Source organism: Castor canadensis, chromosome 10, assembly GCF_047511655.1.
Source record: "Castor canadensis chromosome 10, mCasCan1.hap1v2, whole genome shotgun sequence".
Taxonomy (NCBI): domain Eukaryota; kingdom Metazoa; phylum Chordata; class Mammalia; order Rodentia; family Castoridae; genus Castor; species Castor canadensis.
In genome coordinates this window covers 35,962,105-35,986,550 of record NC_133395.1, presented here as the reverse complement: position 1 = coordinate 35,986,550, position 24,446 = coordinate 35,962,105, and the positions used below count along the sequence as shown (strand labels likewise).

The 24,446-nt window shown below is 37.0% G+C and overlaps 1 protein-coding gene across 8 annotated transcripts in view; it reads left to right on the top strand.

The window, feature by feature from the left end:
- Pibf1 (progesterone immunomodulatory binding factor 1) overlaps positions 1 to 24,446 on the top strand; it is a 183,142-nt gene that overhangs the window by 140,778 nt on the left and 17,918 nt on the right. For 3 of the 8 annotated variants that reach the window (XM_074043235.1, XM_074043234.1, XM_074043236.1), the window contains one exon: positions 7,399 to 7,483. In XM_074043235.1, coding sequence (XP_073899336.1) covers positions 7,399 to 7,483 — 85 coding nt within the window. Of the gene's footprint in view, positions 1 to 1,803; positions 1,868 to 7,398; positions 7,484 to 20,269; positions 20,500 to 24,446 lie in introns of those variants that run through there. The other 5 variants (XR_012436203.1, XR_012436199.1, XR_012436201.1 and 2 more) reach the window with 4 other exon arrangements.

Below are 24,446 nucleotides of genomic sequence, written 5' to 3'. Positions count from 1 at the left end.
GAGGCCCTAAATTCAAACCCCAGTTCTGCCACAAAAAAATTATACCAGTAATCCTAGCTACTCAGGAAGCAAAGATCAGGAGTACTGCAGTTCAAAGACAGCCCAGGCAAATAGTTTGTGAGACCCTGTTATCTCAAAAAACCCATCACAGAAAAGGGCTGGTGAAGTGGTTCCAGGTATAGGCCCTGAATTCAAGCCCTAGTACTGTAAAAAGAAAAAAAAAGGTTTTTTGCCTGTTCTTCTATATGATTATTTTAGTTTTTTAAACTGAAATAAAAGAATCATACTATATATTATGGAAAAGGTCTTACTTGTAAATTATAGGTTAGTTGGCTTAGTTATTTTATTTTAAGATTATTACAATAATTTAAATTTTTTCTGGATAACCTAACATAAATGTGGAACAGAGAAGTAGGCAGGAATAGAAATTATTAAATTAGAAAACAGCTGGGCACCGTTGGTTCACATCTGTAATCCTAGCTACTCAGGAGGAGAGATCAGGAGGATCCAGGCACAGGCAAATAGTTCATGAGACCCTATCTCAAAAATACCCAACATAAAAACAGGACTGGCAGAGTGGCTCAAATGGTAGAATGAATACCTGCCTAGCAAGCATGAGGCCCTGAGTTCAAATCCCAGTACCACAAAAGAAAAAAAAATAATTAAAAAACAAAAAGGGCCAGGCTTGGTGGCCCGCATCTGTAATATTGGTTACGTGGAAGAAAGAAACAGAAGGATGGTAGTTCCTTGGCCAAAAATGTTAGCAAGACCCTATTTAAACAAACCAACCCGCATGGTCATATATCCGTAATCCCAGCTGCTCAGGAAGTGAGGTAGGATGGTCACAGTCTGAGGCCAGCCCAGGCAAAAGCATGAGGCTCTCAATGGAAAGCAAACTAAAAGTAAAAGGATTGGCAGCATGGCTGAAGTAGTAGAGCATTTGCCTAGCAAATGTGAGTTCAATTCCTAGTACTATCAAAAAAAAAATTAGAAAACAATAAGATAATTATTAAGTCCAGGTTTCCCAAGATGTACAAGCAAAAAAACTTAAGATGGTTCAAAGAAATTCTCATCACCTCCTTTTTGGTGGTACCAGAGTTTGAATTCAGGACCTCATGCTTGGTAGGCAGGCACTCAACCACTTGAGCCACTCCACTGGCCCTGTTTTGTTTTAGGTGTTTTTGAAACAGGGTATTGCAAACTATTTGCCCGCATTGACTTCAAATCTCAGTCCTACTGATCCCTGCCTCTCTAGTAGCTAGGATTACAGGCATGAGCCACGGGTACCTGGCTTTCATCACCTCTTTTTTTCCTTCCCTACCAAAATAATTGGTACCAACCTTTACTCCTGTTTTTATTTTTTTGATGATATGATAAAATAATTTAAAATAACGTATAAGCTCTCCAAAGGCAATGCAAATTTTTTTTTCTGGTGACACTAGGGTTTGAACTCAGGACCTCGTGCTTGCTAGGCAGGCACTCTAACCGCTTGACCCAACTCACCAGCCCTTAAAATCGCATATAAGCTTTAAACTTCAGGATAAATAATTTCTGTGTTCGAGTAAAAATATATAACATTAACAAATGAACTCAATTAATTATACTATAAAAGTATGTAAGGTGTGGTTCAAGTGGTAGAGTACCTGCCTCGCAAGCACAATGTCCAGAGTTCAATCCCTAATACTTCCAAAAAAAAAAAAATTGGTGCAAAAGTACATCATATTGAAGACAATAGAAATTATGTCTTTCATCATCTGCTGGACTCTTGGTTATCTTAGGGAAATTGAACTTTTTCTTCTTAAGATACTTGGTCATCGCTGGACATGGTGGCGTGCCCCACTACTCTGGAGGGAGAGGCAGGAGGATGGTAAGTTTGAGGTCAACTTAGGTAAATTTAGTAAGAGGCTATCTCAAAAAATTAGGTCTAGAAGCATAGTTCAAGTGGTAGAGTGCCTGCATAGCAAGCACAGGGCCCTGAGTTCAAGCCCCAATACCATCAAAAAAAATTAATGAAAAACTGAGTGGAGGCTCAAGATGTAGCTCAAGTAGTCAGGTGGCCCTGGGTTCCATCCCAGTATAATGAAGAAGAAAAGATATTTATTTGTCCTCATGATCTTGGAGAAGAGATATATAAAAACCTGGAAATAAATTACTGCTCCTACCATTGCCTTCAAATAACTTTATTTTTAAATGCTTATTTTTTTAAGTGTGTAGTTACAAAAAAATATTAGGTAGCTACCGGAGAGAATTATAAAGATGACCACCATAGAGAATTAAGCAACTTATCCCCTAAAAGCATACAGCCTGCTTCACAAGTGCAAAACTCAAGCCCCAATCCCACCAAAAAAAAAAGAAAAAAAGAATATGCAGCTTGAATGTGGAGTCCAAGTTTGAATCCATACTTGTTCACGTTCTAATTCTGTATTCTTGACCATTATGTTATACTGCATCCCTGTGTTCTATTCCGAATAATGGATAATTTTTTCATTAGCTAATAAAGCAAGAAATCGTGTAGAATACTGGTTAAAATTAGGGCTTTAAGTTGATAATTATCGAAGCTGGGTGACAGATGTAACATGGGGGATGTTATATTTTCTCTTTAAAATATTGTGTTATAAATTTGTTTTCAGTATTTGTTTAAAGATTTTATTTATTTATTTTGTTGCTTAATGATTTGAAAAGGGAATACAGCCTTGATTAGATAGGTTGCCTGGATTCAAATCCAGCCCAGTACTTAGTTTTGAATTGGGGCAATCAGTGAAACTCTAAGCTTTTATTATCCTATACAACTTTCTGAAATGATAAGTTTCCATGTCTGCTCTGACCAGTATGGTAGTCACATTTGGCAGATGTGCATTTGAAAAGTGACTAGTGTTACTGAGCACTAAAATTTTAATTTTATTTAAATTAATTTTCATTTTAATTCTCACTTTGGCTCATGCCTATGGAATTGAACAGGATAGCCAATTTCCTCATTTGTGAAAATAGAATGGTCTTAACAGTACCTAATTCATATGTCATTATTCTGAGGATTAAATGATAGTTTGGGTTTTTTTTGGTAGGACTGGGATTTGAACTCAGGGCTTCACGCTTGCAAAGCAGGCTCTTTACCACTTGAGCCACACCTCCAGTCCATTTTGCTCTGATTATTTCTGGAGATGGGATCTTATGAATTTTTACCCAGTTTGGCCTGAGTGCCCATCTTAAGAGATAAAATTTTTATATTCTGCATAACATATTGCTTAAACATGATACATACTTAATAAATGTTTGCTGTTATTAGTATTTATCTTACCTTTAACAAATTTGTATCTAGATAGTTATCTTCAAAATAGGAAGTAAGCTGGGCACCAGTGGCTAATACCTGTAATACTAGCTACTTGGGAGGCTGAGATCTTGAGGATGGTAGTTTGAGGACAGCCCCAGCAAAAAGGTTTGTAAGATATCATTTCAACCAATAGCTGGCCCCAGTGGCTTATGCCAGTCATTCCAAACTATTCAGGAGGCTGAGATTGAGAGGATCAAGGATCCATTGCAATCCTGGACAAAAAAGTTTGTGAGACTTCATCTCAGTGGAAATAAGCTAGTTGTGGTGGTAAGCACCTATCATCCCAGCTGTGATGGAAGGAGGATTGTGGTCCAAGCCAGGTTGGACAAATAAATAAATAAATAACCAGAGGAGGATAAAAGGGCTGAAGATATGGCTCAAGTAGTAGAATACCTGCCTTGCAAGTGCCAAGCCCTAAGTTCAAACCCCACTTCCACCAAAAATAACAATATTTCTCAAAATGTATTGAATTTGGACAAAAGTTAAGACTCCCTTAATAATAGCAACAGTAATCATAAAAGCTATGTCAGTTACAGAATTAACTGCCAAAATATTTTTGTTAAACATTTGAGTCCTCTAACACTCTATGTTTCATGAATTTATGGTATATTTTAGCATATTCTGAACTAATTTCATAGGATATGAAATGTTGCTCTTAATTGAAGCAACTGCCTCCTAATGTAAAAAGTTAAAGTGCATTCAGTAGTATGAATGCACTTGAGATGGTGTAAATATATCCTGGTTACATGTGATAAAAAAAGTAAAAGTCAGCTCCACCAATAAGTCAGATAGATTAAGAGAGATCCCAGTTCTGTGTACCCTCACTCAGTCTCCACCCTTCTCTAAGCCCATGATGTTTCCAGTCCTGCAGTGGAACTAGCCTGGGTTTTAAATACACATCAACCTGATTTCTTTTCTCAAGGTAAATGTGCCTGTGAAGCACAGAAAATAATGTGAAAATTAAATGAAGGGACATACATAAAATTTCTGGCACATAGGAGAAATTCAGCAAGTGTTACTTTTCCTCCATCCCCTTGTCCTTTATCATTTCAAATTTTCAACATTAGATGGCCCATCAGAAAGAGTTACTAAGTTATTAATATTCTTTAAAAATTCCAATTTCTGAGGTAGGTGGTAGACAAGAGAAACAAATTCCTATTCCTCTTTGGTGGATTATTTGTTAAGAATATTTCTATCAGGCCAAGTGCCAGTGGCTCATAGCTGTAATCCTGGCTAGATCAGGAGGATCGAGGTTCAATGCCCTGGGCAAATAATTTATGAGACCCTAACTCAAAAATACCAAACATAAAAAAGGGCTGATGGACCGCCTCAAGTGGTAGAGCACTGCCTAGCAAACATGAGGCCCTGAGTTCAAGCCTGAGTGCCACCCAAAAAAAGGAATATTTCTATCAACTGATTATAAAAATGTTTTTCTAACTTATAAAATAAGAGCTCTGTAATGAATTGAATATTAAACAATACTGCTCTACCACACTTACCCTTGCAAATTCAGCTAATTATATATGTTCAATATCTAGAAAGATTAGAGTAAATATGCACTGATAAAAAATTGGTACAAATGTGTTTTAAAACTTACACTTGAGATATCTCTAGTAACTGCTTCAAATTCCCCTATCATTAAAGTGACAATCCATTCTAAAAGAATACTGTTAACTCTCCACCAAGACTGTCTGAGCAACAGTGAGATCTCTGCAGACAAAGAGAAAAATTAGCATAAATTTTCTCTCCCTGTTGTCAGTTCTCATTTTATTATTTAACTCATAGTTAAAGAAAAGAGTACATTGTCAACTTCTCTTGCCAGGCTAAGCCAGCATGTATTGATCCCGGAAGTTAAGGAACAATATATCAAGAATATGTTTTCATATAGCAGGTGAACAGAGCCATAAACATGAGTTTCTAAGTAATTATTAACAGTGAATTGAACAATTATGGCATAATATGCCATTCAAGATAAATGTGCTTATAAGGAGATTTGTTTTGTAGTTGTTTTATGAGTCCCACATAGAAGTTTTACATTTTTAAAGGTAAGTTTTCACTGTTAGGAAATATACTTATAAAGAATAAATTTCTGTTGAGTAATTACATACATACTAGCAGACCAGCAAATATAATAATCATCATATTAAGTTTTAGAGACTCACATGTTGAAGGTAGGCTCGTTTGGGGTTGAAGCATATTGTAGTAAAGAATAAGACTTTCAAAATGTACACCCAGATACTGTAATCACAGATGTGTTATGCGTAGAGTTCATACGACTTGCGATAACTGACGTCTTTCAGATACAACACAGTTGATGTGTACCCAGTTTATCCACTCACCTTGTCTTACCTCATGCTGTATGGTTGTTTTTGCTAGTTAACTACTGAATAGTTACCTTATTCTTAAAAGTTAAACTTTCATATAAAACATTCCTAATGAATTATTCAGTCTAAATCCTTTAATTACTTCAACATTCCATTTCTACTGTGCTACATTTTATCTATTTGAGGCAGAGAGGGACAATATGTGTATTGTATGTGAGCATATTTAAATGCTTGTGTATATGTGTGTACTTACATATGAACACAGACACTTACCTGTTCCTTGAAAATTCCCAGGCCTCTTTCCTGGATTTTACTTTAATTTTGAAGAGTGTTTTATCTTCAAAGTGATTCCAGGTATAGATTAGAATTTTAGAGTCTAAGAAACATCTGATCCTTGCTGTGCTTTGGGGACTCTGAGCACATGGCACTGTTTCTTTTATACTATCTCATTCTTTTCAACTCCTTGGCTCAGTAGGATCTATGGCGCCTAATTCTGAAAGTCAGTTTGTTTTTCTACTAAGCTGCTTACCTTTATTGGCATTTAATTACTGTTTTCCTCTGATGCCTGTTTTTCATCTAAATTAGTAATCGTGTACAGCATTTATGTAGAGTTTTATGTGTTCGGTGCTTTATATAGAATCATTCATTAGATAATTCACATATGCTTTGACATACCTGAGTAATTTCTGCTGTTAGAGATGTGAAAAGTGAGGTTCAGTGGAGCGCTGTGTTATGTTTTGTAGCACACAGATGAGTCAGTGGCACACTGGAAACAGGTTAGAACTGTGTCCAGTCTTCTGGAGGACGACCTGGGACTCTTCCTGGGCAAGTTCTCAGTTACCAGGAAGAGGAGTACATGGGCTTTTCTTCATAAATCTGTGGAATTACAATTATTCCAGCAGGTATACTACTGCTTTTTGAATTAAAAAAGAAAGATTCTGCCCAGTATTTTAAAAATTGCTGGGCCTTCCATTCTCTTAAAGATGTATTACCTATCTAGCAAATAATTCTCCTTAATTTTACTCTCACAAATTTTGTCCCAACATTGGAGAAACTATGTTACTTCAATTTATAATTTCTTTTCTTAATTTTTATTATAGTCCCAGTTTAGTAGATTTATTCTGGTGATGTTTGATAGAATGTTTTATTTATTATTATTTCATGTATTTAATTACTCTAACTTCTGTACACTGACTAATAAAACGATAAGCAATATAAAGCAGGCCTTAAATATTTATTTTTTTTAAATATTATTATGTCCTACCTTTAGGTTCTTAAGATAGCTTCTCACCTACAGATGATATCAACGGGAAATTCACGATGAAGACTTAGGAATTGAACTAAGAATTTGTAGACAAAAATTATTTTCCCACATTTACCACAGATTGGTTCATTTATCTAACTCAGTTATATATCTGGCAATTTAGTGTGTGGAAGCTATCAAATGCTACTTTTAGTTTTAAGGATCAGTGTTTTAATTGACTATGTTGTGTTTTAATATTTGCTGTATACACTTTCTTTTTACCTTTGATAAGCCCCACTTCATCGTTCCACATTTCCGGAAGAAACAGCCAACTTGATAGCACTGGTTTTCTGCCCCTCATAGCAAGGAAGGATTCTCAGAAATCGTCCCAGTTGAGCTGTGGACTGTGAAAAGAAGTCTTCTGACAAAACCACCAGACCAGTGCCCACATTTACCCTGACATGCCCACTTTTTAAACTTTGTCTTTTTTTTTCTTTTTACAGCAATTTAAATAAAGAAAAGTCAGCTTTGCTCCAGATGAAGAATCAAATGGCATTAGATTTAGAGAAACTTCTCAATCATCGTGAGGTACTTTTTCCATTTTGTAATCATTTTTACCCTTTTAAGCGTTTCAAAATCCATCTTGGATGCATCTTGTGATGCAACTTGTAACATACTTTACTTAGAGTTAACTCTTATTTCTGGAATGCCCCTTCTTCTTGATCGGTGTTGGTTTGTTCATATTTCTGACACTGAGTTCCACATTATTTAATCATTATCTGTTTTATCTCTTTCTGCCATGAGACAGTAAATTTCTTCATTGTACCTCAGTCTTACCTATCGTATATCCGGTGCCTAAAATACAATATTTGTATTGAGCTTCAAAGTTTATAAAGTTCTTTTATTTTTTTTCATTTGTTTCTCATCAAAAATCTTTTAGACTAACTGTGATCCCCATTGGATAGGGGGAAACATGAGTTTTAAATGTCTTGACAAAAGCCAATTAGTAACCAAGAGATAAGTCAGTTTTTGTTTTGTTTAAGTCAGATTTATGAAGGTAGAATATACAAATAGTAATAATTACCCTTTTTGGTGCACATTTCTGTGCTTTTTGACAAATACACATCGTAACAATCACTACAGTCAATACGTGGAGTAATTCCATCACCCTAAAAAGTCCCTGTGCCCCTTTTCCCCAGTTCCCTGCCTTGTCAGTAATTGATCCATTTTCTATACCTATTTGTTCTTTTTTTTTTTTTTGGCATTATTGGGGTTTGAACTCGGGACCTTGCTCTTGTAAGGTAGGCACTCTACCTCTTGAGCTATGCTCCCAGCCCTTTTTGCTTTGGTTATTTTTAAGATAGTGTCTCCCTTTTATGCCCAACCAGCCTGGACAGCAGTCTTTCTATTTCTGCTTCCTAAGTAGCTGGGATGATAGGCAAATGCCAACTTTTTTGAGTTGAGGTAGGATTTCTCAGACTTTTTGCTCAGACCTCAAAACCATTGTCCTTCCAGGCTCTGCCTCCTGACTGGCTAGGATTATAGGTGTGAGCCATCATACCCAGCTAACTTACTAATTATGCTATATTACATCACTGAAGCACAGTTTGTTGATTCATTCACCAAATGATAGATATTTGAGTCATTTCCATTTTGGAACATTATAAATAAAACAATAATTCTAATTATTAATTAATTATATTAATATTACAATATAAAGTATTATAAATCTAAATAAAGTATAAACAATCATATACTTTTTTTTAATAAATGGAGGTTTCTGTTTCTCTTGGGTACCTACTCTGGAGCACAAATGCTGAGTCACATAGTAAGCACATGTTTATAAGGAGCTGTCAAACTTTTCCAAAGTATAGCAATCTTTGCTCACAGATGTTTGGTATTATTAAACCTAGTTTTTTAGTTCAGAGCATTTGTTTCCACTGATCTATATTACCAATGCCTTGTATTAGCCATTGTTTTACCGTTTTGTTACTGTAAAAGAGAAAGAAATGTTCAAAACACATTATTGACTTATGCATATCTAAAGACATTGTTTCCTAGTCTGGAAAGGGTATACTAGCTATTTGGGAAGAAATTATTGGATGAATATTATTAAGAGATAAACTGAGCCAGGTGCTGGTGGCTCACACCTATAATCCTAGCTACTTATGAGGCTGAGATGGGGAGAATCACAATTCAAGGCCAGGCTGGGCAAATAGTTCACAAGACCCCCATCTGCCAATAATGAGAGCAAAGTGGACTAGAGTTGTGACTCAAGTAGTAGAGCACCTGCTTTTTAAGCACAAAGCTCTGTATTCAAACCCTAGTTCCACCAAAACAAAAAAGAGAGAGAGATAAACTGGGAACTATTATTTGAAGCACTTCAAAAGTATACATGCTAGAAATGGTGTCTGAGAAACTGGAGAATTGCTTCCATCTTAGAGATGGCTTTTGGAGTAAATTCTCTTAAAAGTGCCTTTTATATGATTAGTGAAAAAGAAAGAAGGGCTAGGTATGGTGGCACCTGCCTGTAATCCCAACACTCAGGAGGCTGAGGCTGGAGGATCACAAGCTTAAAGCCAGCCTGGGCTACATAGAGAGACCATGAGACTCTGTCTCAGAGAGAGAGGGAAAGAGGGAGAAAGGGAGAGTGGGTGGGTATCCTTGGGCTGGATTTCTAGGTAAAGGTTCTTCAAAGATATTTTCTTTTTCCAACCCATAGCATTCCAGGCCTTATCCATCACTACTACTATCACTTGTGTTCTTGAATTCTGCCTTTAAATAATTGTTTCTTTGCTGTAAAAGCCTAATTTATTAACTATATTGAATTTTCATAAGTGTTTTTGAAGTTGGATATTAAGAGAAAGTAACTTCAGGTGTCTATTCAACTAGATCAACTACAATTTTCCCATAAAACTACATAGCAAGTATTTTTTTTCAGAATGCCAATTCTTATTTGATTCTGAAAGATTATGCCAGACTTTGAAAAAAGATGTAAGCAATTTCAATTGATATACTTTATATATCATCCTCAAAGTCACATTATTCATGAGTCCAAATAATAAGTGAAAGCTTTATTTAGTGGGTTAAGTCTGAAAATTAAATATTAGCAAGATGTAAATTACCTACTACTAAATTGCATGGCATCAGTGAAGTTTGTATGGACATGCATCTAATTAAATTTTAATTTTTATGTACCTTATTAATACATTGTTGGGGCATTTCATAATGCCAAACATCTAAAGACAGCCAACTTTGTTTCTTTTCAAAGCAAAGTAAAAAGACTGGGGTTGTAACTCAGTGGTAACACAATTGCCTAGCCATGTGCAAGGGTCTGGGTTTCATCCTCAGAACTACAAAAGCACACAAACAAAAAAACAGTGTGGCACATACCTATAATCCCAATATTCAGGAGGCTGACGCAGGAGTTAGAGGCCAGCCTGGGCTGCATGATACTATCCTATCTTAAGAAAACAAAGACAAACAAAAAACAATCACTCTGGGGGATGCAGACATGGTTTAAGTGGTAGAGCTCCTGCCTAGCAAGTACAAGGCCCTGAGTTTAAACCCCAATACCAGAAAAACAAACAAACAAAAAAATATATATATATACCTCTAGTAAATATTTTTGAAAGTGAAAATCAGAACTGGGACTAGGGTGAAACAAGCAAGACACCTAGGGCACAAAATGTAAGGAGGTACCACTCTCAGGTGGTGCAGAAGCAATCAGCATCTTAGAATCACTGCTGCCTCAAAATTGACAACAGTTGTAATTTGGCTCCAAAAGGTCATGTGCAAAAGGCCTACTGGCCAGCTGATGGAGTTAGAAGTGACTGGATTATAAGGGCTCTAACATCATCAGTGATCAATCCATCCTTGGATTCACAGTTTGATGGGTGATAGTAGAAACAAGGAGGTGGGGCCTAGTTGGAGGAAGTAAGCCACTTTGAAGTAGGTGTGTGTTTGAAGAGTATGTCTTGGTCCTGGCCCCGTCCTGTCTGTCTCTCTACTTCCTGCTGCTCTGAGGTGAGCAGCAGCTTTGCTCTTTATATCCTTTCCTCCATGATCTGCTCTAGCACAAGTCCATAGCAATGGGGCCAAGTGATTGTGGACTGACAAAGCAAATCCTTCCTTCCTTCCTTCCTTAAATTATTTTCTCAGGTGTTTTGTCACAGCAAGAAAAGGTAACTAAGAGAGCACCTAAGGCTGATGCTGGCTTGATTCACACTAGTCAAGCTCCTGGGAAAATTATTAACATAAGTCAAGTTTTAATCAGCCAAAGTTGAACAGTTTAAATTTGTGACTCAGAAAAAAGAACAAATTAACTTTCTAAAGCTTCTCATTTTCTGTTTTGAGTTGGACAGCTCCAGCTCTCCACTTTTGAAGCAAAGTTACTGAGTTCTGCTGAAGCGGTTTATGTTCCTGTAAAGTGAAGGAGACGGGCAACTACCGTGGTAGCAAAGCAAGTGTAAAGTGAAAAGAATGAAATGGAACACTTCTAGGTTGACAATTCTAAAGCATTTGGAGCCCGACAAGGAAAGACTCTACTTTCCGTATTAGTGTTAGCTCTCATGTTAAGAATTCAATTGTTATCTAAAAATTTCCAAAACTGCATATTGGTCTCTTATGGTATAATTTTTAGTATTCATACACTGAGAAATGGTTGTGTATATTTGTGATTATGAGTGTGTATTAGATGATTTTTAGTCTCAACTTTTCTTTAGAGAAAATATATTAGTCTAACTTTTATGTGTGTGTGCTATGGGTTGAACCCTGGGCTTCAAGCATTCGAAACTCAATGCCACCGAACTATACCCCCAGCCTAGTCTAGCAGTTTTTAAATGATATACAAATATGAAGGGAGGATGGCCATGGAGAAAATAGCACATTTTAGGTTGCCTTTTTAAACTACAAAATTCAAGTGGGCAACAAATACTAACTAAAACTGTGATCATCAGTTGAATTGAGATCTCATACCTGTACACACCTCTTGATTCTAAATTCTCCCAGTTTTGTCCTTGTATTAAGAGAAGCTGTAGAGTGGAGTGAAGAAAAAGAACAATGTATCTGTCCTCACAAAACTCCTTCCACTAATTTATTGTTAGCTCTTCAGCTTTTATAAGAAAGCAGATCAAAGCAAAGTCCAGTGTGATCTCCTTATGTTAGAAAACTACTTAAGGCAGTCTACTATGTCCTTCTGCATGTATTACATAATTTAATCTTTACTACAGTTCACTGGTGAATATCACCTCCCCATTGTTACAGATGAAACTGACACTGCTAAGAGTTAGATTCAACCATGTTTGTATATTGTTAAAATTAAAAGTAAAGCCATTTTCTCCTTGGGGGGAAGTTTATGCTCTTTCTTCTTAGACCCAGTTAGACAAAAATCTCATCATGAATTAATGCTTGCATTAGTTCTGGGAAAGTATGAAGTTACAGTCTTTGTTTTTGTCAGAAAATTAAAACTTTGTAATTTAATGTGTTTCCTGAATTGTCTTAGTTATCATGAAATGCAGAGTGAATGTCTTATTGTGGTGTTACAATCTTTTTTCCCCTCCTATATCTTAGAATAACTTTTTCTGTTTCTTTTAGGTAGGTTAGGTTATAATCTATTTTTTTTTTTTTTGGTGGTGATGGTATTAGGTTTTGAATACAGGGCCTCTCACTTGCTGGCAGAGGCACTCTACCATTCTCCCAGCCTTATTTTACTCTTATATATCTTTACTTGCACTAGAATTAAGACCCAGTGTAAATAAAGAGATGTAAGTAAGATATAAACCTTAAATATTAGGCTAAAAAAAGAGACAACAAGAAAGGTCAACTAACTGATACAGTGTGGCTCTTAGTTAACAAAAGTAGGGCTAGAATATAAACATTCAGTTTGTAAAAGATTTTGAATAAGAGAAATCATCATCTCTTAGAATTGATTCTTTCTCGAACTTATTTCTCAGGAGTCTTCATTAATTATCTTTATTTTTCACACATTTTTATCCATTCGTACTTGCCTTAATTATACAAGATTTACTGGTCACCTTTGGAAATTCTAATTCTGCTTTTCTTTTTGTGTGTGGAAGGGAGTTGTTACTTTTTTGTTTGCTTTGGTGCTAGGTAAGAGCTCTACCACTGAGCTGCATCTCTAGCCCTACCTCTGCTTTTCTTTCTAGAGGATAGATAAATAGATAGATAAACTTTTTCTCTTTTTTTTTTTTTTTTTTGATGGTTCTAGAGTTTGAACTCTGCACCTTGCACTTCTTAGGCAAGTGCTCTGCCACTTGAGCCATGCCCCTTTGGATCATTTTTCATACAGTCTTATGCTTTTTATTTTTCCTCAGATCACGATCCTCCTATCTATGCCTCCCACATAGCTAGGATCATGGGTGTGCACACACCATACTCAGTTATCAGTTGAGATGGAGTCTTGCTAACTCTTTGCTGGGGCTGGCCTCAAACCTCAATCTTCCTAATCTCTGTCTTCCAGGTAGCTGAGATTACAGGTATGAGTTATCATGCCTGGAAAAAATAAACTTTTGAGAGTAGGAATGGTATCTCTAATTGGCCAAATGTCTGCTTTAATACTGAGCTCAATTTTAATAAGCTGATGTCAAGGACTTTTCTCATGGTTTTTGAAGCTATATTAAGGGCAGTGGTAAGAACCCCACTTAGGAAACTATTCCAGTATTTCAGAGAACTAAACTGATGGTGATGATGTAAGACAAAAATGGACCAATTTGAAAGCTATTTAGGAAGCATAATGTCAGGGCTTGATTATTGAATTTAGGAACTGATGAAGAGAAGAAGCATGAGACTTGATGCCCCAGCTTTTGGCTTATATCCTGGGACTAGATGGTGTTACATAGAAGATAGATGAAAAGAAAGGTTCAAGAAAATATCTAAGTGGGTACAGCCAGTACAGGGTTACGAGTATAAGCTCCTGACTCATTTAGAGATTTAGATTTGAGATTTACAACAGAAAGGTGGTACTTTACACCTGTAATCCTGGTACTTGGGAGACTGAGATCAGGAGGACCATGGTTTAAGACCAGCTCAAGCAAATAGTTCATGAGACCTCATCTCCAAAATAGCCAGAGCAAAATGTACTGGAGGTGTGGCTTAAGCAGTAGAACACCTGCTTTGCAAATACGAAGTCCTGAGTTCAAACACCAGTCCCAAAAAAATGAAAAAAGGTCAGGCCAGCCTCTACCATGATGTGAGCTGTTCCATCACACCCTTTCCACCATGGTAAACTAAAACCTCTGAAACCACTCTTCATTCAGTGCAGTTGATCTAAAGTTCCACTGAATATAAGATCAACTGGACCAGTGAAAACATAGAGGTCACCAGATGTTTATGTCAGAGAATATCCCAGGCTCTATAAGCAGGTAATAGCAACACACATCCCCAAACCTTAGACAGCATGAAGAGTGAACTGTGGAGGACTCAGAAATCCATTAACGATCTCAATAGGGAAAGAAGGTTCCTTAAAAAACAGCTCAACTGTTGGGCATGGTGGTGCACACCTATAATCTAAGCACTCAGGAGGTTAAGGCATGAGAATCTTAAATTTTAGACCAGCCTGGCCTACAGAGTTCAAGGTCACCTAGATTACAGAGAGAGTTCTAGGCCAGCCTAGGCTTCATAATGAGACCCCGTCCAAAAAACAAAAAAGTAACAAGCAGTAACCTGACACAAAGACAAGTTTCAGGGGATATATTCCTCTCACGAAGAAAAATGTTGCCTATTTGAGGCAAAGATTGAGGAACTGCCAACCAACCGGAATAGTCTATAGACCAAACCACAGCAGATGGAGCAGGACTTCCAAGAAAAAAATGGAGGAGACACTGGCCATCTGGATCATCTAAGAAGGCCAACCTCAAGTCCTCCAGCCAAAGGAAGGCTGCAGCCCAAAGCGTCACACCTCAGGTTGATCTCCCCATGCCCTAACCTTCTCCCAATCCCAACCTCCAGAGCATATGTTCCCCTTTCTTAAAGAAGGTAACACCATAGAAAAACCACAGGGCTGGCGCCATGAAACAATAGACCTAGGTCAAAGCAGTTTTTTAAGTACTGGTTAAACTTTTGGCCCTCAGGATCCCTTGTACATTAAAAAAAGGAAAAAAGAAACATTGAGAGCCCAAAGGAGCTTTTTGATCAACATTAAAGCTGACAGGTGGTTTAAAATTTTTATTCATTAGTAACTGAAACATAAAAATAATGTATACAAGTCAGGCCAAACAAACACCAAAAGACACTGTCATTTGAATTTAATAAGTTGCTACAGCCATTTAAGTAGAACTAAGAGACAGATTTCAGTGAGTTAATGAGTAGAAATGAGTGAAAAGTAGAGGAAAACTAAGCAGCCCTTAAGATGTGTGAATGAGAGAATGTAGAGTAACCAAGAAGAGGACATGAGATCGAGACATTTTACCTCCCAGCTGGGCATGGTGGCACATATGAAATCCTAGGTAGAGGCAGGAGGATCATAAGTTCAAGGCCAGCCAGGGCTACATATGAGATCCTGTCTCAAAAGAAAATTTGGGTTTATGTACCAGCTCTACCACTTAATAGCTGTAGATTCTGGAGATAATGACTTCATCCCTCTAAACTCAGTTTCCTCATTATAAATAAAGATTCTATGTGCTTTGAAGTGTTACACACCCAGCTTGTTTTCACTGACTTTTGATTGGGCTGGACTTGAACCACAGCCCTCCTGTCTCTTGCCTCCTGAGTAGCTTAGATTACAGGCATGTACCACTACACCTAGCTTTTTTCTTTTCTTTTCTTTTGAGAGAAGGTCTCTATATGTAGCTCAGACTGTCCTCAAACTTGGGACCTACCTGCCTCAGCCTCCAAGAGCTGGGATTACAGGTATACATACCTGGCAAAACTTACCTTTCCTATATGTTTCTAGTAATATTCTCTGTCTCACCCAATAGAGTGTCAAATTCCTCTTAGTATCTTAGCTGTTAGCAAAATATTTAGCACATAATAAGTACTCATTTAAATATTAAACTAGTTATTATCCTGTCCTATCATCAGTAATAATTGTACTACAAAGCTGTCAAATAGAAAGCTTCAGAAATTGACATTTAATATATCTCATCCCCTCCCCTCAAAAAATGTTTCACTCTGATAACAAATACCATTTTAACTGGTAAAAGCACAGATGCTTACACCCAAGAACAGTTCAAAGGACTATTTGAAAGTAGCCAATAGAAAGTCATGTCTGGAAGATTTGTCTAGAATGGGGCTGCTCCTAATACCTGAGACATGATCACTGAGGAACAGCAACCTCTGGTTATCAAGCCTCTGTGGGATCGTATGTGTTTGTGATATATACGACATCTGTTCCTAGGACATGAGGCATCTGCTGTTTCTTCCAGAATCTCTCAGAGCCCACAGTTATTTCAGAGTATTTAACCAGAATTGATCAACCACTGCTTACCAAATACCTAGAATGTACAGGCCCCACACGTGCTTGCTGTTGGCTTTATCCCCATTATCTAGATAACTTGTTTCTTAACAGCAGTGTATGTCACTTAATGAAAGAAAGCAAGCCCTGCAGTTTACCAGGTTTCTTAAAAGTGAAGTCACAGTAAAATTATCATTCTTTTATGGCATTCTTATGTCCCTGGGTTCTAACTCATGTTCTTTGTGATGTCTCCGAAAACCCAGGGACATTTCAGCACCCCAAGTACCCTTAGGCAGTCTGCTTCATAAAGGGAAGGTTCCAATAAATTGCATGTTTCTATATGCATGTCACTCTTTTTGGTTCATACTAACTGTTTTGAAGATTTCTTCAGAGTACCATTTTACATATTTTTATGAAACTATATAGTTAAAATTTATAGTCATCATGACTTAAGAAAAATCACTGAGTGGGGCTGGCAGAATGGCTCAAGTAGTAGAATGCCTGTCTTACAATCATGAAGCCCTGAGTTCAAATCACAGAAACACCAAAAAGAAAAAAAGAATCACTGACTGGGTAAGTTAATTTTTCCTTAAGTGAAAATATAATTGTTTTGGAGGTGATCGTTAAGTTAAAACTCTTTCTCAACCTGGGGTATAGCTCACTAGTAGAACATAGGCTCAGGGTGGGGGAGGTACTGGTTTTAATCTCCAGCACCCATGAAAACCGAAATACAAATAATTTTATTTGCTGGATGTAAATATAAAGAAAGGCAATTTTTATTAGGCATAATGACACATATCTATAATCCCAGCATTCCAGAGGCTGAGGCAGGAGGATCATGAGTTCAGGGCTACTTAGAAAGTTCCAGACTAGTTATGGCTACATAATGAGACCCTGTCTCAAAAAATGGCAGTTATAGGAAAAACACATGTGTGCAGCAGCAGTCATATTTCCCCTATTTTTGAGGTTGTTTTGTTTTGTTTTCAGTGCTGGGATTGAAGTCAGCATGCTAGGCAAGCACTCTACCACTGATCTATATCCCAGTCCTCCATAACGTTTTAGAATTTTTTTTTCTTTATAAGGTTTTATGAATTGAAATCTGAGGGAATACAGGGAATAAAAATATTTTTAATGCCTACAACTTCTTTCCACCAAACTATTTTAAAATGCTTTCAAATCAAGGATATTATACTGCCCTTCTCTGGGAACAGTTATACATTGCTTTCACCCCAGTATACCTGGAAACAAGAAAATCAAAGGAAAGAGATGTTTTCAATTATCCCTCCATCCTTTTGCTTATACCCACTAATATTCCCCCAAAATAAGTATATTTCACTAATTTGTACATAATAAGAGTGCTCTCTGTTTACATCTTACTCTAGCTCTCTTTGCATTTGTTGCTTCATTCCTAAGTCTCATAGAGCCCTATAGTAGCCTTACACCCATTTCACAGAAGTTGCAACGCAGCCTCTGTTGTCCAGTCTGCTAGTGTTCACTGTTCTCAGTTTTCAGTTGCATAAATGACACTTAAACTTCTTTGGAATGTGTTCTGTGGACCATTGTGTTTAAACAGACTATACAGAACTTAATAGAACTAGGTTGGAGTTGTTTTTACCTTTCTCTTTAATCTTTTCATCACCTTCTTTAAAGTTATAAGCATCTTTGTTGAATCCTGCAAGTAAAGCTCTGTCTTGTGTGAAGCAATATAATATCTCATCATAAAAATATTTTATCTGTGTGTAAATGCCCTTTAAACTTTTTTATATCACATTTTCACATCTATCATGTTCCCTAGAGACTTGCCATTTCTAGTTGGTTCTGTTTTATTTTGAAGAATGAAATGTGTATTTTTCCTCCCTCCATTTTAAAATTTTGTGATGTTTTCTCTTATATAGTAAATATACTTCTCTGACTTTTTTATCAGTAAAAACCAAGTAAGTGATCTTTTACTATCATTTCCAATCCTGTTTTTATGACTTTTAGAATAGTAGCAGCTTATAACAACCAAATAATTCTAGGGCAGAGGGAGACACACACACACACACACACACAAACTGCAAACCTGTAAGTCTCTGGAGATAAGTGCTGACCAGAAGAAAATAATAGCAATTATTTGTGGCTGTACTCATAATTTTAAGGGGACCATATTGGCAGTATTTTGACATAAACTTAACAGGTCATTGATCCCTTACCAAGGAGCTAAAACCAAGAGAAGCATAAAGCCAGACTCGGTGGCTCACACCTGTAATCCTAGCTACTCAGGTGGCAGAGATCGGGAGGATTGAGGTACAAAGCCAGCCCCAGGAAATAGTTCAAGAGACTCTATCATACCCAACACAAAAAAGGGCTGGGAGAGTGGCTCAATTGGTAAAGTGTATGTCAAGTAAGTGTGAAGCCCTGAGTTCAAACCCCGTTACCAAAAGAAAACCCAGAATGCTGCGAATACAACATGAAGAAATATAGACCATGGAGTAAGGCACACTCTGACTGAAAACTAGTGCTCAAAGTGGAGATAGTGTTTAGAGAGTGAGATTGGTACCAAAATTGAACACCAAAAATAACAACCAAAAAAGCATCAAATGTATCAGCTTATACTGAAACAGTAGGGCCAGAAACCAGATGAGTATTGTTGCAGAAAGGAAAGCAATGCTCTTGGTCTAAAAGCCAGGCATCAGGAAGATACGAATGCCAGAAAGCAAAAAAGGGCAAATCATCAGAAAACCAAGGAATTAGTCACTGAGGTGAGCTACAGAGTCTGGGCAAACCAATCAGAACACAGTCAAGGCCCACCTGTCTTGTCTGTTCTGCAATGGCAGTAAATTGCAACTCAGGAGCCCGCTTCAGTGTGTTCACAGTACTACCTTCCTCTACCTGCATCACTGTTGGGAACAAACCTAAGGTCATATCCAGATGCAGGTTAGAATGTTTCGAGTAGTTAGTTATATCCCTCAGGCCAGGACAGCACACTTGTCTCTCATTTGCTGTCACTCAGGTAAACATTCAAGCTGTCACTAATGTCTCAGTCATAGAGGATAGCTCTAAAAATGTTTGTCATCTCAAATGTGTTAGAATAAAGAGTAGACCTTATTCTGCTCTGTCCTAGGCAGAACTTTCTTTACTCAGTTCTAGTTCCAAAACATTATTACTAGGAGACATCTAAGGAAAACAGAATGATGAAAGACTTCTTTACAGTCAGAAGAGAGATGAATGAACTGGGAACGTTTAAAGAAGATAAGACTCAAAGAAAGATAAGAAATTCAAAAGAAGCAATAAGAGACCTCTTGTACAAGTCTCCAAAGGCCGGAATTAAAACCTAAGGAGACGCCTTCCATTTTGTTTCATTTATTTTGTTTTGCTTTTTTTGTTGTTGTTGTTTTGGTTCTGTTTTGTTTTTGTAGTTCAATAAGAAAACAGTTTAAAAAGTTAAATAGTTCATTTAACCAGGTACATGTGGCTCATGCCTGTAATCCTAGCTACTGGGGAGGCTAAAATGGGGAAGATCAGTGTTTAAGGCCTGCCAGGGCAAATAGTTTGTGAGACCCTATCTCCAAAATAATTAGAGCAAGGTAGAGCACCTGCTTTGCAAATGTGAAGCCCTGAGTTCAAACCTCAATTTAACCCCACCAAAAATTAGTAGGTAATTTGTCCTTATTTTTTCAAGCCTGTGCTTGATGGTCATATGGTCAGAGACATATTTATTTTAATTTTTTTAATTTAATTTTGTTTCTAGTTGCATATTATTGTTGTACTGGGGATGCATTGTGACATTTACAAAAATGCTTACAATATATCTTAGGTAAATTCACCCCCTCCATCATTCTCCTTCATCCCCTCTCCCCTCCTTTCTTTTAATTTTTACTGATACATAATGATTGTACCTATTTATGGAGTACAGTGTGATAATTCAATACATGTATGCAGCTTATGCTGAGGGGATTTTTTTTTTTTTATTGTGTATTTAGGCTGGGTTAAACATCTTGAAGATCCCTTCGACACCTGGAATTGTGTGTACGAGGGCCAGTGATAGAAGACATCTGCATTATTGTATAACAGCTTTGGGCACAGAAAGACCTGCATTTGAATACTGGTTTTGCTTCTTTGTAACTAAATGAACCTGACTGAATTTCATCAGCCTGTCAAGCCTCATTTTCCCCATCTTCAAATCTGAAATTATATCGACCTCTTAGCATTTGTGAGAGAATTAAATTATTACATAATATACTTAGCACAAAACCTGGCACTGTGAATGTTAATACATGTCCCTTCTCTTCCTGCCTCCAGACCTGAAATTTTCGTGTGCTTCCCTTGAGGCACAGAGTCAGGGCTAGGGTAAGGTTGGCCTACCAACGGGAGCAAGAATTTAAATGGGGAGGCTGAATGGCTGGAAAAGAAACAGTTTGCAGTTGCAAATATTGATACTGTTCTCTTAAGGGTTTTGCCATACCAAGTCTATTTTGTTCATTGTTTGCTTTGATAACTTAAGACTATTATTGAGCACTTAGAGTACGGTTGGATGGCTTTGAATTAAATTTAAATTTTCTCTTACGCTTTGTGTGTGTGTGTGCTTGGGATTGAACCCAGGTCCTTGCACATGCTAGGCACATACTCTTACAGCTAAGCTACACTAATGGCCCTTAACCTGTTTTTAAATGTGTTAGACAGGACATTTTGCTCTTAGTTTTTTTTTTTAATTCTGCAGTAATTTTTGTTGTTGTGGAAGTGATTTCATGTTTTATTATTTTCTGATTGCTCTTTGCTTCTCTCTCTTCTTTTTTTAAATGTTTATTTGTTAAAAGTCCCTACTTGGCTGGTGGAGTGACTCAAATGGTAGAGCACTTGCCAAGCAAGCATAAGGCCCTGAGTTCAAACTTCAGTACTGCCAAAAAAAAAAAAAAAATCCCTACTAAAATCCAGATGTGGTGCATGCCTGTAATCCTTAGCTTCCTAGCTGAGGCAGAGGGATTATCGTTGGAGGCTAGGCTACAATACATAACAAGACACTGTCTCAAAAAAAAAAAAAAATCTCTACTAAAGTTACTTACCAGTGTAATGATCTGAGACCTGGAATATGCTTTAAAATATTTCAGGGAGAAAAATTTTGGTAAGGTAATAGGTAAAACAATGTTGGCAGCTGGGCTACCCAGCAAGACCATGTCTCAAAAAAATAATAATAATAAAAAACATGTTGGCAAAGCAATCTTGGCAATTCCTCAAACAATTAAACATAGAGTTACATATGTCCCAGTGTCCCAGCAGTTATACTTCTAGGTACATACCCAGGAGAAATTATAAGCAAACACAGAAAACACTGTACATGAATATTTATGGCAGTATTAACCAAAAGGTGGGAATAACTCAGATGTCCAACTGATGAACAAATAAACCAAATGTAGTGTATCTGTGCAGTGGAAGGTTATTTTGCCATAAAAGGAAGGAAATACTGAAATATGATACAACAAGGATGAACCTTGAAAACAATTAGAATGGCCAGAATCAAGGGTAATAACAACAAATGCCAGTGACGATATGGCAAAACAGGAACCCTGATACACTGCTGGTGGAAATGCAAATTAGTACAGCCACTATGGAAAGCAGTATGGAGATTCCTCTAAAAACTTGAGCTAAAACTGCCATATGATCCCGTGATATCGTTCCTGGGCATGTACCCAAAAGAATGTAAGACAGGATACAGTAGAGACACCTGTACACCGATGTTCATTGCAGCACTATTCACAATAGCCAAGCTTTGGAAACATCCAGTCATCAGTTGTAGGCACCTAGGTTGTATTTGTGTGTATGTTTATCTTTGGATCTTTCTTCCATGTATAAGAGAAAACATGTGGCCTTTGTGTTTCTCATCCTGGCTTACTTCACTTGACATGATGTCCTCCAATTGCATCCATTTACCTTCAAACCATGTTATTATTCTTTATGGCTGAGTAATACTCCATTGTGTATATATACCACAATTTCTTGACCCATTCATCAGTTTAGGGCACTACAAACATGATCATATACAAACTCAGATGTAGAACATGTTTGTAAAAGTGGAACTACTCTATGGGAAAGAGGGAAAGGAAAAGGAAATGATAGAGCATCAGTAATATCACATAAGATAAGATATGAAGGTAGAGGATATAAGGATGGATGTGTTTTGAAAACTGTTGGAAAACAGTGGAGGGTGAGAGGTAAAGGGAGTAAGGGAGAGTAATGGAAGGGGTTGAACAGACCAAAATAAAGTACACCCATGGTGGGCATACATTGAGACACCCCTTTGAACATCAACTTAAATATTAATAATGAAAGCCAGGACTGCAAAATAATAGGTATAGTGTAGGGGTCGGGGTACTAGTTGGAAGGGAGAGGATGAAGGAAGGAGGTTAAGATGATTATATATGGTAGATGGACTTCATATACCTGTATGAAACAGAACTAAGAAACCTCTTGCAATTGCTTTAGGAGGTATGGGGAGGAGGTTGAGGGGAGAGACGAGGGGCCAATGTAAGTAACGTACAATATAAGTCTAATCGGAATTGTCATATGAATCCTCCCCCCATATAATGAATATATCCTAATAAAAAATTTATTTTAAAAAATGACAAATGGAAAATGCATTTAGTATACCTGCCCTCCCAAACATAGCTTGGCCTAGCCGCTTAAATGTGCTCAGAACATTTATATATAATTCTACAGTTGAGCATTATCATCTAACATAAAGTCTTTTCTAAATAAAAGTACCTGATATTTTGGTAACTTACTTAATAGTATACTGAAAGTGAAAACAGAATGATAGTACAGGTACTCACGATTAATGTACATTACTAAAAGTATATTAGGCCTGAAGAATGTACTGTTGTGTATGCTTACTACACGACCAACTAGGAGCTGCAGCTCAGTGCCACCACCCGGTATCACAAGAGTAAATTTAAAGTACAGTTTCTACTGAATTCATATCACTTCCACACCATTGTTAAGTTGAAAAATCCTAAACTGAACCATCCTAAGTGAGGAGCAGTCTGTATACTAACAACCATTGGACACTTTAAAAGCAAGCACTGTAATCTATGTGAAGTAGGTCTCAATAAAGCTTATTTTAATGATATTGACAACATGCTGTTTGTTGAAGTTGGGCAGTAGAATAGTTCAAAGCACAGCACTCTCTACTTTCTGTGTCTTTGAATATTTCCACAATAGAATGCTTTTTTAAATACACTTTTTATGAAGCTTATCTAAAATATCTATATACTTGGCTTAAAACAAGGTTGGTTTTCCCTTGTATTACCTTAAGCAAAAGATGTTCAGAATTACCTGACTTATTAGTCATGATGCATTGTTGCTTATGTAAAAGCACTTTTATTGAACTGCCAGTGGAGCGCATAGTTTGATTATATTTGTCAGAGCTATTTTCATCAAGAAATGCTATCTATGTGTCTCCTTGCCAACATCTTTACAGAGTTTACCACTTCGAGCAATTTATTGGCATCAACTATGCACTACTGTTAAGCAGCTGCTCTGCAGTTGAGCTGTCTTAATATGCCACCACTCTGTGTAAATAGTTAATATTAAATGGCATTATAGGAGCTTTGGGATTTAAAGACAGTTTCTCTCTCACAGGGATTGTTTGTGCAGTAACAATCACCATTACCATGATTCAGAAATTTCTTAAGGATGTCCTTTCCTTTAACTCTTTTCATTTTTAAAACTAATTATACTGCAATGTCATTTTTGGGGTTTTGTTGTTGTTGGGTTGATTGATTGGGTTTTGTTCTGTTTTTTTTTTTTTGTTTTGAACTCAGGACCTTGCATTTGGTAGTCAGGCACTCTACTGCTTCAGCCATGCCTCCAGCCCCATTTTTGTTGTTTTGCTTTAGTTTTAGCCTGAGTTTCAATTGTGTGACCAGATGCAGGTCTCATTTGTTAGTTTTAATGAATGATTTATTCAATCTTAGAGTTAGGGTCATTTTCTTATGTATTTGGTATACCAGAATTAAAGGACATACTATTAGCTTTTTAAAAATTAGTGTATGCTGAGGATGTGGGTTGGTGGGGATATAGGCACAAGGCCGTGTTTTTGGTTCTCAACGATTGCAAAAAATTACTGTGCAAGCATATCAGAATTAATGATTATTATAAACCTGA